The sequence below is a fragment of the Oncorhynchus gorbuscha genome, linkage group LG18, assembly GCF_021184085.1.
Source record: "Oncorhynchus gorbuscha isolate QuinsamMale2020 ecotype Even-year linkage group LG18, OgorEven_v1.0, whole genome shotgun sequence".
NCBI lineage: Eukaryota > Metazoa > Chordata > Actinopteri > Salmoniformes > Salmonidae > Oncorhynchus > Oncorhynchus gorbuscha.
In genome coordinates, this window is record NC_060190.1 from 27,775,070 (window position 1) to 27,793,188 (window position 18,119).

General features: G+C 43.5%; 1 protein-coding gene across 2 annotated transcripts; it reads left to right on the forward strand.

Annotated features, from left to right (window-relative positions):
• Positions 1-9,067: 9,067 nt before the first annotated feature.
• On the forward strand, positions 9,068-13,264 carry LOC124004106 (transcription factor 15-like). 2 transcript variants are annotated; one of them, XM_046312899.1, is made up of 3 exons: positions 9,068-9,508; positions 10,080-10,482; positions 12,903-13,264. In XM_046312899.1, the coding sequence occupies exons 1-3, from the start codon at positions 9,396-9,398 to the stop codon at positions 12,966-12,968; spliced, it is 582 nt and encodes a 193-aa protein (XP_046168855.1). In that variant the 5' UTR covers positions 9,068-9,395; the 3' UTR covers positions 12,969-13,264. The 2 variants fall into 2 exon arrangements, with proteins under 2 accessions (XP_046168855.1, XP_046168856.1); XM_046312900.1 differs by lacking the exon at positions 9,068-9,508 and having other exon boundaries at positions 9,515-10,482.
• Positions 13,265-18,119: the final 4,855 nt, after the last annotated feature.

The window sequence follows — 18,119 nt, forward strand, 5'->3', positions numbered from 1 at the left end:
AGGTGCGCTCACAACGTTGGACAAACGCTTGAGCGGAGGGAACGCTGGACTCGGCAAGCTGGGACGAGAACAGAGGAGGCTGGTAACCCAGACTACTCTGAAACGGAGATAACCCGGTAGCAGACGAAGGAAGCGAGTTGTGAGCGTATTCTGCCCAGGGGAGCTGTTCTGCCCAAGACGCAGGGTTTCTAAAAGAAAGGCTGCGTAGTATGCGACCAATCGTCTGATTGGCCCTTTCTGCTTGACCGTTAGACTGGGGATGAAACCCGGAAGAGAGACTGACGGACGCACCAATCAAACGACAGAACTCCCTCCAAAACTGTGACGTGAATTGCGGACCTCTGTCTGAAACGGCGTTAACGGGAGGCCATGAATTCTGAACACATTCTCGATGATGATTTGTGCCGTCTCCTTAGCGGAAGGAAGCTTAGCGAGGGGAATGAAATGTGCCGCCTTAGAGAACCTATCGACAACCGTAAGAATCACAGTCTTCCCCGCAGACAAAGGCAGACCGGTAATGAAGTCTAAGGCGATGTGAGACCATGGTCGAGAAGGAATGGGAAGCGGTCTGAGACGACCGGCAGGAGGAGAGTTACCTGACTTAGTCTGCGTGCAGTCCGAACAAGCAGCCACGAAACGGCGCGTGTCACGCTCCTGAGTAGGCCACCAAAAGCGCTGGCGAATAGAAGCAAGAGTACCTCGAACGCCGGGATGACCAGCTAACTTGGCAGAGTGAGCCCACTGAAGAACAGCCAGACGAGTAGAAACAGGAACGAAAAGAAGGTTACTAGGACAAGCGCGCGGCGACGCAGTGTGCGTGAGTGCTTGCTTAACCTGTCTTTCAATTCCCCAGACTGTCAACCCGACAACACGCCCATAAGGAAGAATCCCCTCGGGATCAGTAGAAGCCACAGAAGAACTAAAGAGACGGGATAAGGCATCAGGCTTGGTGTTCTTACTACCCGGACGGTAAGAAATCACAAACTCGAAACGAGCGAAAAACAACGCCCAACGAGCCTGACGTGCATTAAGTCGTTTGGCAGAACGGATGTACTCAAGGTTCTTATGGTCAGTCCAAACGACAAAAGGAACGGTCGCCCCCTCCAACCACTGTCGCCATTCGCCTAGGGCTAAGCGGATGGCGAGCAGTTCGCGGTTACCCACATCATAGTTGCGTTCCGATGGCGACAGGCGGTGAGAAAAATAAGCGCAAGGATGAACCTTATCGTCAGACTGGAAGCGCTGGGATAGAATGGCTCCCACGCCTACCTCTGAAGCGTCAACCTCGACAATGAATTGTTTAGTGACGTCAGGAGTAACGAGGATAGGAGCGGACGTAAAATGTTTCTTCAGGAGATCAAAAGCTCCCTGGGCGGAACCGGACCACTTAAAGCACGTCTTGACAGAAGTAAGAGCTGTGAGAGGGGCAGCAACTTGACCGAAATTACGAATGAACCGCCGATAGAAATTAGCGAAACCTAGAAAGCGCTGCAACTCGACACGTGACCTTGGAACGGGCCAATCACTGACAGCCTGGACCTTAGCGGGATCCATCTGAATGCCTTCAGCGGAAATAACAGAACCGAGAAAAGTGACGGAGGAGACATGAAAGGAGCACTTCTCAGCCTTCACGTAGAGACAATTCTCTAAAAGGCGCTGGAGTACACGTCGAACGTGCTGAACATGAATCTCGAGTGACGGTGAAAAAATCAGGATATCGTCAAGGTAGACAAAAACAAAGATGTTCAGCATGTCTCTCAGAACATCATTAACTATTGCCTGAAAAACAGCTGGAGCATTAGCGAGACCAAACGGCAGAACCCGGTACTCAAAATGCCCTAACGGAGTGTTAAACGCCGTTTTCCACTCGTCCCCCTCTCTGATGCGCACGAGATGGTAAGCGTTACGAAGGTCCAACTTAGTAAAGAACCTGGCTCCCTGCAGAATCTCGAAGGCTGATGACATAAGGGGAAGCGGATAACGATTCTTAACCGTTATGTCATTCAGCCCTCGATAATCCACGCAGGGGCGCAGAGTACCGTCCTTCTTCTTAAAAAAACCCCCGCCCCGGCAGGGGAGGAAGAAGGCACTACGGTGCCGGCGTCAAGAGACACAGACAAATAATCCTCGAGAGCCTTACGTTCGGGAGCCGACAGAGAGTATAGTCTACCCCGAGGAGGAGTGGTCCCCGGAAGGAGATCAATACTACAATCATACGACCGGTGAGGAGGAAGGGATTTGGCTCTGGACCGACTGAAGACCGTGCGCAGATCATGATATTCCTCCGGCACTCCTGTCAAATCGCCAGGTTCCTCCTGAGAAGTGGGGACAGAAGAAACAGGAGGGATAGCAGACATTAAACACTTCACATGACAAGAAACGTTCCAGGATAGGATAGAATTACTAGACCAATTAATAGAAGGATTATGACATACTAGCCAGGGATGACCCAAAACAACAGGTGTAAAAGGTGAACGAAAAATCAAAAAGGAAATAGTCTCACTGTGGTTACCAGATACTGTGAGGGTTAAAGGTAGTGTCTCATATCTGATACTGGGGAGATGACTACCATCTAAGGCGAACATGGGCGTAGGCTTCCCTAACTGTCTGAGAGGAATGTCATGTTTCCGAGCCCATGCTTCGTCCATAAAACAACCCTCAGCCCCAGAGTCTATCAAGGCACTGCATGTAGCACCCGAACCGGTCCAGCGTAGATGGACCGACATAGTAGTACAGGATCTTGATGGAGAGACCTGAGTAGTAGCGCTCACCAGTAGCCATCCGCTTACTGATGAGCTCTGGCCTTTTACTGGACATGAATTGACAAAATGTCCAGCAAGTCCGCAATAGAGGCACAGGCGGTTGGTGATCCTCCGTTCCCGCTCCTTAGTCGAGATGCGAATACCTCCCAGCTGCATGGGCTCAGTCTCTGAGCCGGAGGAGGGAGATGGTTGCGATGCGGAGAGGGGAAACACCGTTAACGCGAGCTCTCCTCCACGAGCTTGGTGACGAAGATCTACCCGTCGTTCTATGCGGATGGCGAGTGCAATCAAAGAGTCCACACTAGAAGGAACCTCCCGGGAGAGAATCTCATCTTTAACCTCTGCGTGGAGTCCCTCCAGAAAACGAGCGAGCAGCGCCGGCTCGTTCCAGTCACTAGAGGCAGCAAGAGTGCGAAACTCTATAGAGTAATCCGTTATGGATCGATCACCTTGACATAGGGAAGCCAGGGCCCTAGAAGCCTCCCTACCAAAAACTGAACGATCAAAAACCCGAATCATCTCCTCTTTAAAGTTCAGGTAATTGTTAGAACAATCAGCCCTTGCCTCCCAGATAGCTGTGCCCCACTCTCGAGCCCGGCCAGTAAGGAGTGATATGACGTAAGCAACCCGAGCTCTCTCTCTAGCGTATGTGTTGGGTTGGAGAGAGAACACAATATCACACTGGGTGAGAAAGGAGCGGCACTCCGTGGGCTGCCCGGAGTAACAAGGTGGGTTATTAACCCTAGGTTCCGGAGGCTCGGCAGACCTGGAAGTAGCAGGTGGCACGAGACGAAGACTCTGGAACTGTCCAGAGAGGTCGGAAACCTGAGCGGCCAGGTTTTCAACGGCATGACGAGCAGCAGACAATTCCTGCTCGTGTCTGCCGAGCATGGCTCCTTGGATCTCGACGGCAGTGTTACGAGAATCAGTAGTCGCTGGGTCCATTCTTGGTCGGATCCTTCTGTTATGCAGATGAATGAGGACCCAAAAGCGACTTGGCGAAAACAGAGTCTTTATTCCAGTAATGGATATAGGCAATACTCCTGGACAATCAGAGCAGAAAACAAAACATAAAAAACTAAATTCCACTCGTAGTGACGAGGACAGACTGGAGACTCGACCATTAACTGTAGGTAGCCTCGGGAAGGCACCGTAGCAGACTCAGACACCTGCTCACACGCAGCATCTGAGGGAAACAAGACACGACAGGGCGAGACAAAGACACAGCACGGCGAACATAATACAAGGATCCGACAGGACAGAAACGGAAAACAAGGGGAGAAATAGGGACTCAAATCAGTGGGCAAGATAGGGAACAGGTGTGAAAAGACTAGATGATTGAGTAGGAGAATAGGAACAGCTGGGAGCAGGAACGGAACGATAGAGAGAGGAGAGAGAGGGAGGGAGAGAGAAAAAGGGAACGAACCTAATAAGACCAGCAGGGGGAAACGAACAGAAGGGAAAGCAAAATGACAAGACAATATAAGACAAAACATGACAATGCTGCTGGGTTTTTCACGCTCAACAGTTTCCTGTGTTTATCAAGAATGGTGCACCACCCAAAGGACATCCAACTGTGGGAAGCATTGGAGTCAACATGGGCCAGCATCCCCAGCATCATATTTCATGATTTAAGGCTGTTCTGAGAGCAAATGGGGTTAGGAAGGTGTTCCTAATGTTTTGTACACTCAGTGTAAGTCTTATTATAAACCAGACCAGATCTCATTAGAAGTATGTCAGAATGTTGACATATACCATTGTAGTAACATGTCATTTATGCTGACATATGTTTTTTTTGTGGCTCTACAGACTCAAAAAAAACGTTTTTAAAGTAATCCTCAAATAAAGTGAAAATACATTGGAGTATAGTCAGGCTACTGAAGTATAGTATTTAATGCTGAATTTAACTAGCAGTCCCACCTGATAACTCAACATGTAGAAAGCTGTGTAAGCCGACCAGTATCTTTGGGAGGGAGGGAGGGAGGGAGGGAGGGAGGGAGGGAGGGAGGGAGGGAGGGAGGGAAGGAAGGAAGGAAGGAAGGAAGGAAGGAAGGAAGGAAGGAAGGAAGGAAGGAAGGAAGGAAGGAAGGAAGGAAGGAAGGAAAAAGAGAGAAGGGAGAGTTAGATCTGAGGCCTAGGCTCATCTTTAGGTCACATTTGAGGGTAAAAAAAGTATAGGTTTCTGTTGCTACTTCACAGTCCTACCAACTTGCATGAATTGAGAAACACACTGTATATACTGTACAAAAGGAAAAGGGAAATTGAAGTAGAATAAAATATGTTTCGTTCTTATAATTAACAAGTTATATAACAATAATGACAATAGATGTGTTTCAGGATGAAATGCCTTAACCATGCTTTTCCTCCCCAAAATCGAAGGGATGTTTGTAGCATTACCCACTTCTTAAGGCAGTCACTTTAAATCAGCAATACGGGCACCTGAAATGTTATTCCCGACCTCTCATATCCTAACATATGCATACATTTTTTCCACACAAAAACCCCATGTTGAATGTATTGTCAATATTAAAATCAATTTTATGCCCCAATATTCCAGGAGATCTCCAGCTGGCTCGGTGCTCTGTGGAGTAGCTACTCTAGCCTAGTTCCAGAATGGTTTGCGCTGTCTTGACAACTCCTTTGGTTTCATAACCATAGGAGTTGACAAAATAGCACAAACAGATCCGGGACCAGGCTAAAACTGCTCTGGGTCTGAGTCTGGGCCTCTGCAATCCCCTGTGCAGCTGCGTCCATGAGTCAACATGTCTCACCACAGAGAGTATCTAACCCAGCAGGCCATCATGGCCGCACTGCTGGCATTAACACAATATTGGAGCTGACTCGCAATGTGTTCACCGTGTCATCACTCAAAACAGTACAGGAGTTGTCCAAGAGAGAAAATGGATTGGAGGTGTGGGGGAGGCGATGGTGAATTGTCCTAAAGGGGAAGTTTAACAGGCCTGTTGTGATACACTGTTCAGCTGCCTGCTTATGCAGCAGACATTACTTAAAACATGCCTCTCATTTTTCATTGTCCCCCGCGATGAAATCGGGGAGGGGACTGTGGATCTGTCTCTGTCCGTTAGTTCGTTGGGGAGGCAGGGTAGCCTAGTGGTTAGTGTGTTGGACTAGTAACCGGAAGGTTGCAAGTTCAAGCCCCCGTGCTGTCGTTCTGCCTCTGAACAGGCAGTTAACCCACTGTTCCTAGGCCGTCATTGAAAATAAGAATTTGTTCTTAACTGACTTGCCTAGTTAAATAAAATTTAAAAAATAAAATGTGATATCTCAGATGATATCTCAGACAGCACTGGGATGATTTGGTGAAACTTGGGTGAATGATGTGTCCTGCCATAGAGATTCAGCATTTACTAAACTGATTGGCCAGATGGTGGCAAGCGATTGAAAATGTACATTTTGAAAGGTCACGCACTTAACCCCGTTTGATCAAAAGTCATAAGATTTGGTACATAGGTTCCTCTCATCACAAGTAACACGTTTGTCTCAGGTCACATAAGGTCCAACATGGTGGACTTTTCACCATTTCAAATTTTGTGAAAAGCATTTTAAAAACGCTACCGATCTGCACGAAACTTGATATGTGGCATCTAAGGTCGCGCAACGCAATACTTTCCAGACTAGTACATAAAACAACATGGCCATTATTGACCAATAAACATTCACATGGGCGTGGTCTGGCACACAAATGCATAGAAATCAGTCAAGGGTATTCATATTGTAATGAAATTTCATACACATGTTGCAAACACTGAAGACTTAACATATGCAAGAACATTCATATTGACCACATGGTGGCACTATAACGGGCACATGTTTATATCTCTTGATCTGTTTGACTCAGAGTGATGAAATTTGGCACACATGCTCAGGGACATGAGTCTAGCTAACCCACGTGATATCTCAGACACCACTGGCACATTTGTTATGAAACTTGAGTGATTGAGATTACAAAATTACACTGATTGGTCCAAGGGGGGGGGGGCTATAGTCATCAACTGTACGGACATTAGTCACACTCGATATGTCAGACACCATTCCCCTGATTCTGACGAAACTCGGGTGAATGATGGGTCTTGCCGTAGAGTGCGACACACCGTGACTGCAAACTCAATATCACTTAGTTAATCGCCTCAACAGGTTTTTAAAGGCATTCCTTGGTGCGGGGGGGCCAAAGTATTTACGGTTCCAAACTGTGAGGTTGGGGAAAGTGAGCAAGGGGTCGAGTTGGTCGCGGCTGAGGAGCAGTAAAAATAATCTTGCTGTGTCACGGTTTACAAGCGGGGACCGGGTCTTCTGCAGGTCGCCATTGTTGGTGCAGCTGAGTTAGGACCAGAGCCAGCAGGGCCTGCTGGTGGCTTGATGTGTCAGAGGTTGTGATTGTAAAAACAGGCCAAAGAGGCCCTTTGATGTCACACACCAGCAAATCTGGAAGCCATTTGCTTTTCCACAGTCAGTGATTGCATCCCAAATGACCAAGGCCCATCACAAATAGTGCACTATTATAGGGAATAGGGTGCCATTTGGGACGTATTTAGAGAAAGTGGAGGGCTTGATCCCCTCCAGCATCTGCTGCCTGTTTATTTACCCAGCTCACTTAACCCATTAGACAAACTAACCAGGGCTCACCGTTGTGCCACTGTTAGATTGGCCTCTGAGGACAGGATCTGTCACAGGGGCTTTACATTTACATTACATTTGTCATTTAAACAGTTGAAAATACCAAACATAGAAAGACGTAACATATCATAAGCCTTGTTATAAGATATTATTAAGGTTAGAAATCTTTCAAAAAGTTATAAAGCATCATACATTGATGGTTTAAGTAAAGTGTTATTATCTCCAAGAGGAGCATAGACAACACCTATAAAATGTTTCTTTGTAGGTGTACTTTAATTGGATTACATGAAAAGGAACTCTAATAGGCCGCCAGAGCTGTGGTTTTAGTTGTTTTGCATTGCAGCAGCTTTTCATGTGCTGCACAAACAACAGAACATCATTACGTTTTTAATCTCACTTTATAGTATGTGGTGAGAGTTTCACGCCTCACATTCCTATGCATAATCACACTAATGTAATCTTTTGTATATACAAAAATGGCAATAGGCCTATTTAAATAAGTACAATGCTGGTAAAGATATATGTTGTAATTGTAGTACATAATAAATTGCCAATAGCGGCCTCCAGTATCAAACACTGTTTAATGGAAGCCTCTCCAACTTAATCCAGGTAGAATCAGGATTTTCCCAGGGCAACTGTCTAGGCCCCTTGTTTTTTTCAATATTTTTTCAATCTTTACTAACAAGTTAAGCCAGTGTGTCTATGTACGCGGATGACTCAACACTTTACATGTCAGCTACTACAGCGACTGAAATGACTGCAACACTTAACAAAGAGCTGCAGTTAGTTTCAGAATGGGTGGCAAGGAATAAGTAAGCCTTAAATATTTTGAAAACTAAAAGCATTGTATTTGGGACAAATCATTCACTAAAACCTTAACCTCAACTAAATCTTGTAATGAACAATGTGGAAATTGAGCAAGTTGAGGTGACTAAACTGCTTGGAGTAACCCTGGACTGTAAACTGTCATGGTCAAAACATGTTGATATTAGCTAAGATGGGGAGAAGTCTGCCCATAATAAAGTGCTACTCTGCCTTCTTAACAATACTATAAACAAAGCAGGTCCTACAGGCCTGAGTTTGGTCGCACCTGGAATACTGTTCAGTCGTGTGGTCACGTGCCACAAAGATTACAATTGGCCCAGAACAGGGCAGCACGGCTGGCCCTTAAATGTACACGGAGAGCTAACATTAATGATATGCATGTCAGTCTCTCATGGCTCAAAGTGGAGGAGAGATTGACTTCATCATTACGTGTTTTTGCAAGAAGTGTTGACAAGCTGCATGCACTGAGCTGTCTGTTTAACCTACCTACAAGCACACAGCTCGGACACTCATGCATACCCCACAAGTCATACCACCAGAGATCTCTTCACAATCCCCAAATCAAGAACAGACTATGGGAGGCGCATAGTACTACATAGAGCCACAACAACTTGGAACTCTATTCCACATCAGGTAACCGATTCAAGCAGTAAAAACAGATCAAAAGACACCTTAAGGAACAGCGGGGACTGTGACGAGACACAGGTGCAGACACACACATACGCACACATGCACTAGCACACAGGCACTAGCACACAGGCACTAGCACACGCACATTGTAATATTGTTGTATGGTGGTATCATACATTTTGTGTTGCAGATATATGGTGGTGTAACAATGTTATATGATGTACTGTTTTATCTTTTGTTTTATGTGTAATGTAAGTGCCTTAATGTGTTTGGATCCCAGGAAGAGTAGCTGCTGCCAGGGGATCCCCAATACATACAAATACAAATGGGGATTGAAGAAATTATTATCCAGCCAAGTTCTTCAACTCCTCCACAGAGTTGATCACAGACTAGAGTTTTTTTTATGAACCTCTGACTCCTTTGAGTCACTAGGCGTCAAAACTTAAAACATGTTCATTCTTAAACCTTTTCAATAAAACGTGAACCAAATACAGACATTTCCTCATTGCTGCTGATCAAGATGGCAGCTCAGCAAGACGGTGCATGTGCCAATTGAATCTCAACAAGGAAACAAATGGCGGTTGTTTTATTAAAAAGTATGGATTTCAGCAAACAAAGACAGGCACGCAACAACAGAGGACAAACATATGTACACGGTAAGGGTTTAAGAACTTACATGTTTTGAAGAGTCAAAGCATATCGACTCCAAGGAGTCTGAGGTTCATTTAGAAAACTAGTCACTTGGCTTTACCATATCATGCAAATAATGCTTCAATTTATTAAAATAATACACGTTGTTTATAGTCTATAATATAATTTTGGAGGGCTATGGTTCCTGTTGGACTGTAGCCTAATTGGTCCTTTTGGACAGATTGGTTTGCATGTCCCAAACAACCCATCCCCTTCTGCTGAGCTACAGTGGGCTGGCTATAAGAGCTTACTCAAGCACTCACTGTTAACCATCCGGCAACACCATACTATGAGGATATGTCAAAACACTTTTTTCCTATTCGAGGGGGTATTCCTATGCAAGTTCTGACCCCAACGGCTGTCCATGAGCACATATTAAACTGTAGGCTTATTATATAAGGAATACTACATTCATTGTAATTGGGTTAAACTTTAGTTTATAATGGCTTTTACAATGCTTCGGCCGGTGGCAACTCACCCCTTCTCCTCCTACCCTCCTGATCTCAACATGATCTCGGACGACGAGGAGAACCGCAGCGAGAGCGACGGCAGCTCTGACCAGAGCTATGAATGCTGTGCCTCTTCAGATAAGACTTGTCGGCAGCTTTCCCGCATGGTGGGAGTCGGTGGGGTTGTTGTGGTCAAACAGCGCAACACAGCCAACGCCAGGGAGCGAGACCGGACCCAGAGCGTCAACACCGCATTCACCGCGCTCCGGACACTCATACCTACGGAGCCGGTGGACAGAAAGCTCTCCAAAATTGAAACGCTCCGGTTGGCGTCCAGCTACATCTCACACTTGGCCAACGTTCTGGTGCTTGGTGACGGGCGTGAGGATGGGCAGCCGTGCCTGAGTGCAGTGTACCGCGCGCAAGGACATGGAGAGAGGAAGCAACCCAGAACTATCTGTACCTTTTGCTTGAGCAACCAGCGAAAAGGGGTAAGCGTGCATGACAGTCCAAATATATTTATACTATTTTACATAGTAGACTAGACAGGCAGCATGGCACCCTTGACAGCCTAGTAGTGTAAGTGCCTTCAGAAAGTCTTCATACCCCTTGACGTATTCCAGTTTGTTGTATTACAGCCTGAATTCAAAATGGATTACACAAACAAACTATTCTCACCCATCTACATACAATACCCCATAATGACAAAGTGAAAACATGTTTTTCGAAATGTTTACAATCTTATTGAAAATGAAATACAAAAATATCTAATTTATATAAGTATTCACACCCCTGAGTCAATGTTAGAATCACATTTGGCAGCGATTATAGCTGTCTTCTGGGTAAGTATCTTAGAGTTTTGCACACCTGGATTGTACAATATTTGCACATTATTCTTTTTTAAATGATTCATGATCTGTCAAGTTGGTTGTCGATCATTGCTAGACAGCCATTTTGAAGTCTTGCCCTAGATTTTTCATGCCAATTTAAGTAAAAACTGTAACTAGGCCACTCAGGAACATTCAATTTCGTCTTGGTAAGCAACTCCAGTGAATGTGTTTTAGGTTATTGTCCTGCTGAAATATTAATTTGTCTTCCAGTGTCTATTGGAAAGCAAACTGAACCCGGTTTTCCTCTAGGATTTTGCCTGTGCTTAGCTCTATTCCATTTATTTTTATCCTAAAAAACTCCCAAGTCCTTGCCGATGACAAGCATACATAACATGATACAGCCACCAACATGCTTGAAAACATGAAGAGTGGTACTCAGTGATGTGTTGTGTTGAAATTTGCCCCAGACATAGTACTTTGTATTCAGGACATAAAGTTGATTTCTTTGCCACATTTTTTGCAGTTTTACTTTAGTGACCTTATTGCAAACAGGGTGCATGTTTTTGAATATTTTATTCTGTACAGGCCTCCTTCTTTTGACTCTGACATTTATGTTAGTATTGTGGAGTAATTACAATGTTGTTGTATCCTCAGTTTTCTCCTATCACAGCCATTAAACTTTGTAACTGTTTTAAAGTCACCATTGGCCTCATGGTAAAATCCCAGAGGGGTTTCCATCCTCACCGGTAACTGAGTTAGGAAGGACAGCTATATCTTTGTAGTGACTAGGTGTAATGATACACCATCCAAAGTGTAATTCATAACTTCAACATGGTCAAAGGGATCTCCTTTAAAAAATATATATATATATGTTATTATAAACTGGGTGGTTTGAGCCCCGAATTTTGATTGGCTGAAAGCCGTGGTATATCAGACCATATACCATGGGTATGACAAAACATGTATTTTTTACTGTTATAATTACATTGGTAACCAGTTTATAATAGCAATAAGGCACCTTAGAGGTTTGTGATATATGGCCAATATACCACGGCTAAGGGCTGTTTCCTAGCACTCCTTGTTGCGTCGTGCCTAAGAACAGCTCTTAGCCATGGTATATTGGCAATATACCACACCCCCTCAGGAATTATTGCCTAATTATAGTCTACTTTTGTTGCATTCAATATCCTCTACTAATAGTATCATGTTTAATTAACCCTAGACTTGTTTTGATTGGCCACTTAAAATTAGTATTAGGTTTGTAGTCTAGTTATTCCAGTATATCCAAAGAAATAAATGTCAAACATAGTTAATGTCACAATGATAATATGGCATAAACATTACTAGGACGATAACAAAATACTTTCTTGCCAGCTCACATGAAGATTCTTCATAATAGGTATCCATCAGTTCAGCTTCAATCTGTCAAACATCTTCTTGAGAGAAAACAACCGAATGGCAAATTATCCAGTTTGGGACGTCATGTATTTATTCATTTCATTTTCAGTTTGCTAAGATATCCTTTAAATGAAAAACTGAGGAGGGGCTGAAGGGTTGTTGATATCTATTACACATACACAGTCTCAGTGCTTAAAAATCCTTCTTTAACCTGTCTCCTCCCTTTTATCTACCCTGATTGAAGTGGATTTATCAAGCGACATCAATAAGGGATCATAGCTTTCACCTGGTCAGTCTATGCCATGGAAGTCATTTTTTGTCTAAAAAAAGTGGTTAAATATGTGTTAAACATTTTTTTGGGGGAGTTTCCTCATCTTTCTTATTCTGTAATGCTCAGATAAAGTCCAAACACTTCAAAACAAACTTCCTTTAGAATTGTTTTTTGAATATCTGTTTTCCATGTTATTCAATGCTTTTCTATGGGCTAATAGCAGTAAGGCCAAATTCAATGTTTCATCAAATAATTTGTTATAGGCTCTTCTTAAGCCCAAAGCAAATATGCATGTAGTATTCATGTTTTGGTCGAAGATGTTTCCAACCACAGAGTTTTCAAGTTTTCAGGACAGAAATCAATTCTAATGTAATTGAAACTTTTTGGCCTAACATGATATTTGTTTTTGCAGGTTAAAGATGGTCGGGGTTGTCTGAAAATGCGTGGAGCCAGTGCACTACGAATGAGCCGGAAATAGACGGCTCTCAGACTTCAAGGATTGTTGAATTCAAGTCAGCGCCTCAGGGAAAAAACTCTAGCTAACAAACCCACTGTACATATACCGACACATAGGCCAGAATGCCCTCCAACTTTGGGAAAAGACTGTCAAAAAGACGCGTTTCAGGAATTTGTTTGTGTGAGAAAAGGCTACTCCTCTCTGCCGCAATGCTGGTTATGGAAAATGTGATTTTGGAGGAACATTGTCATAAATGACACTTTATTTGGTTGCCTTTTCAACATCATTTTCAATTTTGCTTTAAAATTCTATTTTTACATAGTTGTCCCTAGTCTTTATTTCAGCCCCTCAATACCAACAATATTGTGGTGTTATTTTGATATAACTTACAAAATGTCTACCAACAAACAGATTTTTTTAAAGATAAAGCATGTCTGGGAATTTCCGATACAGTTTACCTTATCCTTCAGCAATGCTAAGGAATCTTTGCTAAGGAAGTGAGTGAGATAGGGCCTTTCCAAAATGTCTGAGATTGGCCAACCAAAGGCCTTTTGAGCCTAATAAGGATAGGACATGTCAGTGTGTGAGGAAAAACATGAATCACTCTGAAACATCACGCTCTGAATTTGCTCTAAAAAGTTCAATGGAAAACAGGAAAGGCAACATGAATAGTGTCGGTAGATCTTTTGTCAAGACTAATGATTACTCATGGAAACTATCAAAATGTATGGCACATTGCTGGACCGATGCCCAATATCAAGAAAAGATGGTAAAAGCCAAAGATAGTGAGTTGAACAATTGGTAACACTTTAGTTAAATCCTGCACTTTAGTTAATGCTTTAGAACATGTTTCTGTAAACACATATAGGAGCCTCTATTAATGTCTTATAATAAGGCTTAAAAATGTAATGTCTCTATGAGTTATTTTTGAGGTTGGTTCAGTTTCAGATCGATTATAAAAAAATTTATCATGGTTTTCGATTTCAGTTTCTAATATAAGTGTTACATTAAATGCACTTTGCATTATGTGGGTTGAATGCTGTAACACAGAATAACACAATTAATACAAGTCAATGGATGGTTGTGACTGCCCATTACTGCGTATCACTTAATTGACCATCATTTATTCAGATGAATTTCATAAAATAATTGTTTTATTTGATGCCTTTATTATTTCAGTCATCATCTTATCTCTATAGAGCAACTGCCTCTGCAATCTGACAAAATACGATTTTAGTAGTTCTTCAAAGTAAATAAGGCATACTTTTATGACTGCTGAACTATCAATCGCTTAGATCATGCATTTTCAGGCTCATGAAGCAACTGCTTCCCTCTCGATCTCTCTTCTGTCTGCGTGTCTGCGCCGCACAAGTTTAAATTGAACCAACGTCGGTCAATTATTTGTTTAAAAACCGATAAATATGTTGGTTTAATTGTTCAGCACTACTATATATGTATCAACATTTCCACTGACTCAAACTCATTATGAGATGATTAAAAGACATTATAAAGGGGTCAGTCATGCATTTTCAAGACAAGGTTTACAATGATTATCACATAATGCATTGTCTCTGTTGGCTTAAAGTAAAGTGTTACCAATTGTACAAATAACAGTGTTTGAGTTTCAGATCCATGTCTAGCAATTCGCAAGTCTGCAGTAAAGTGCACTTAGAGTATAAACCATTCAATGGTTTTGGCTTATTGAAGCTGTATTTCAACAGCTGCAGAGGATCCCAGGAAGCATTAAGCTGCAGGGCTTTAACACTGGTGTGTTTGAGTAAATCTTGCTGGTTTTAATGCACATGTGCTATTAATTAGTCACACCTAATATCACCTAGCAGCCTGTGTTGAGCAAAACACAGCTGCTGATATGTTAATGGCGTAAATCACAACTCTCCGGAGCTGGAGAGGTATGGAGGGGTCAGAGAGCTGTGTGTGTGTGTGTGTGTGTGATTGCATGCCTTTGTATGTCTGAGTGTGTCAGTAAGAGAGAGAAAGATTTATAAGAGGTGAGTTATTGTTTTGTAAAGCACCTCTAAACCTGTGTAAGATGAGATTTAGTCATTTCTTTAAGTCCTCTGTCATAAAGCCAACTTGTAATTTCAAATAGACTTATATGATGTATTTTCCTCATAACACACATGCTGTGACATTGTTTGAGTGGTTGGTTACCTCAACTCTGATAATATAAGGCCAATAAAAGAATATCAGTAGCCTGGTTGTCTGTCTGTTAAGCTAACATTCCACTCCTTGTACTCCATGTTATGTGCCGTGGAGTGGAATGTTAGCTAAACAGACTGGCAATCAGGCTACAATATCACAGCTCCCATTACCAGATTTGGAATGTTGTCATGTCTCCACAATTACTACGTTACTGCAAGTGTTACAAAGTGGCATTGTTGTAGTTACAGCCACAACCCATCAATAATGTACAATTAATTGTGCACTTGCATAAAAAGGACCCCCAGTCCCTTCTCCATCTGCTGTCCAACAGACCTGGGTTCAAAAACTATTCAAAATAATTTGACATACTTCAACTGGGCTTGATTGAGCTTGCCTGGCGCAATTGAATCAATAGAATAGTCACAAAGATGCAAACTCCGTCCACCTGGCACTCCAGGCAGACTAAAGCAAATGCTTTAAGGAATATGAAACATTTCAAAACACTGTCAAAACGGGACTAATTAGAAACTGCTGTTTGACTGAGCTTATTCTGTAACTCTGGGTCTTGGGGCCCACCAGGGCCCTTTCAAATGGCTCCCAGAGGCCCCCGAAGGCAGGAAGATGTCACGGAGGAACAGGAAGGAAAAGCAGGAACAGCCGACCCGGCAAAGGCCCTCCCTGTGGGGCCAGCAGGTCCTGGGTCAGTGCCAGTCCTGACATCAGCCTGCAGAGCTGGGGTCCAGATGTCCAGCTTCTAATTTTAATTAATGGGTGGGAAAGCCTGGCATTCCATCATGTATTATAGTCCAGAGGAATGTACTGTTTCACAAAGTCCCTAACAGCTGGTAAGGTTATGAGAGAAAATGTGTTACACTGTTACAGTACAACAACCTGCAGGCTACTGTAACACCGCCTGGTATGGAGGATGCTGTTGTTACTTACCTTTATTATTAAGTTGACATTTACAGCAACAGCCTGTATGTATGTTGTTGAGAACAGAACATTTAACTGCCATTGAGTTGAGACGGAATAAAAGGAAGATATACACTTTAAAGTGAATTGTCTTGTCAAAGGAGTCCCCATGCAGCACTTACTCAATTCCTGTCCAGCCACATGCTAGACATTTGCTGAGGGAACCATGGGACAAATAGGGCTAATATTGTGATACAGTTCCCTCCACCATGCTTCGACCAAAACAAACCCTTTTTGTGCCTTATCTCACACAATCCACAATCCCCCCCGTTCAACCTAAAGCTTCCTGTCCAACCTGCATGTCAGAAGAGCTAATCGCCTTCAGACACGCACTGCAGCCCTTTCAAGAGACAGGGCCTTGGATACAATGCTTCTGATTTTTTATGATGTCATGATCCTTTTTTTCCGTGGAAGAGGGATGGGAGTGTGGGGAGCAACTGAATCCAGCCAAGAGGGCCTAACCAGAGCCAGACAGAGGGAGGGAAACAGTGTGTGTGTGTGTGTGTGTGTGTGTGTGTGTGTGTGTGTGTGTGTGTGTGTGTGTGTGTGTGTGTGTGTGTGTGTGTGTGTGTGTGTGTGTGTGTGTGTGTGTGTGTGTGTGTGTGTGTGTGTGTGTGTGTGTGTGTGTGTGTGTGTGTGTGTGTGTGTGTGTGTGTGTGTGTGTGTGTGTGCGTGTGTGTGTGCGCGTGCTTGCATGGGTGGGTGGGTGGGTGGGTGTGTTTGCGCCAGCGTGGGTGTGCGTGTACTGTAGGAGCGATACTGTTGACACACTCTCCACCCGGTGGACACACTGGGGGCTATTGTTTCCCTACAGTACGCAAAGGGAGGAAGTGAAGGAATGCCCTGAGACATTAGCCTAGAGACAATGTCAGTCTGCTGGGGCCAGGGCCTTGATTGCTGTGTTTCCCTGGCTCCCGCTCCTGCCGCTGGGCGGGGTCCTTAATGCTGAGGTGAAAAGGCGGCTAATTCCGAGCCCGATTTCTCCCATCAAAATAATAAAACAATATGAGTGCGCAAGCAGCCCTTCAGGAGGAAAGAGGCTTCCATCCTTAGTAACCATCCATCAGGGCGTAATAGTTCATTATTGTTTTGAGCAGGAGCATGGGGTCACTGGGGGTCAAGTGCTTGTATAATATCAGAAACTGTCTGCACAAAACACTCTCAGAGTAGCACTGCAGATCTAGGATCAGGTCCTCTCTGTCCATGTCATCTTATTCATTATGATATATAATATATATATATCCTAGATCAGCACTTTTAGGAGCTTTATGGATACGGCCTTGACGTCCATCTACCATAAACACAATCCTATGAGTCCTCTGTAAGTTAAATGAATAACTCAGGGCATGGAATGCTTGTCTTGTTTAGCATTCTCTCGCTCGCTCTCTCTTGTAAACATTACTTTTACCTATCTAATGGTTTCATCACCACAAATGTGTAACTCTGTGCTTGTTGAGGCAAAAGCTTACAGTATGTAAATCACCCACTCTAGAAATGTATTAAACTACATGCCATACCCTCAATGACCAACTATTTTCTGGATATCCTAACTTCGACATGAGATGATCTAAATGACTTAAAGGAATGAGTTCTCAATATGTAAGTTGCGGTCTAAATCTATTTTGTTTTCACTCAAGACGGCTGACACTTCCACACCTTTCTCCAATGTTTGTGAGTGTGTGTATTTTATTTCTGTTTTAACAGTAGATTGGAAACCCTTCTGGAGAACTGAGTGTAGACGACTAGATGTCTGAAACTTAAAAGGTGGTCCATATTTCATTTCGAAACCAGGAGCAATTGTTAGGAGGATATCCTCAATCAAGGACCCACAGAGCGCAATGAATAGCCTCACTAACAGAAGCACACTGACCCATAACCTCTGGGACCGACATGTAAACGTTAGGCTACCTACATTGGAAAGAGAAGAGCTCCTCCCTAAAATAAAAAATAAAAACATAATCTGGGATACTTTCTGTTTGTTGTTTGTAAAAATGGTCATTTTACCGTATCCAGTCAAACCCCTAGATGCATATCTGA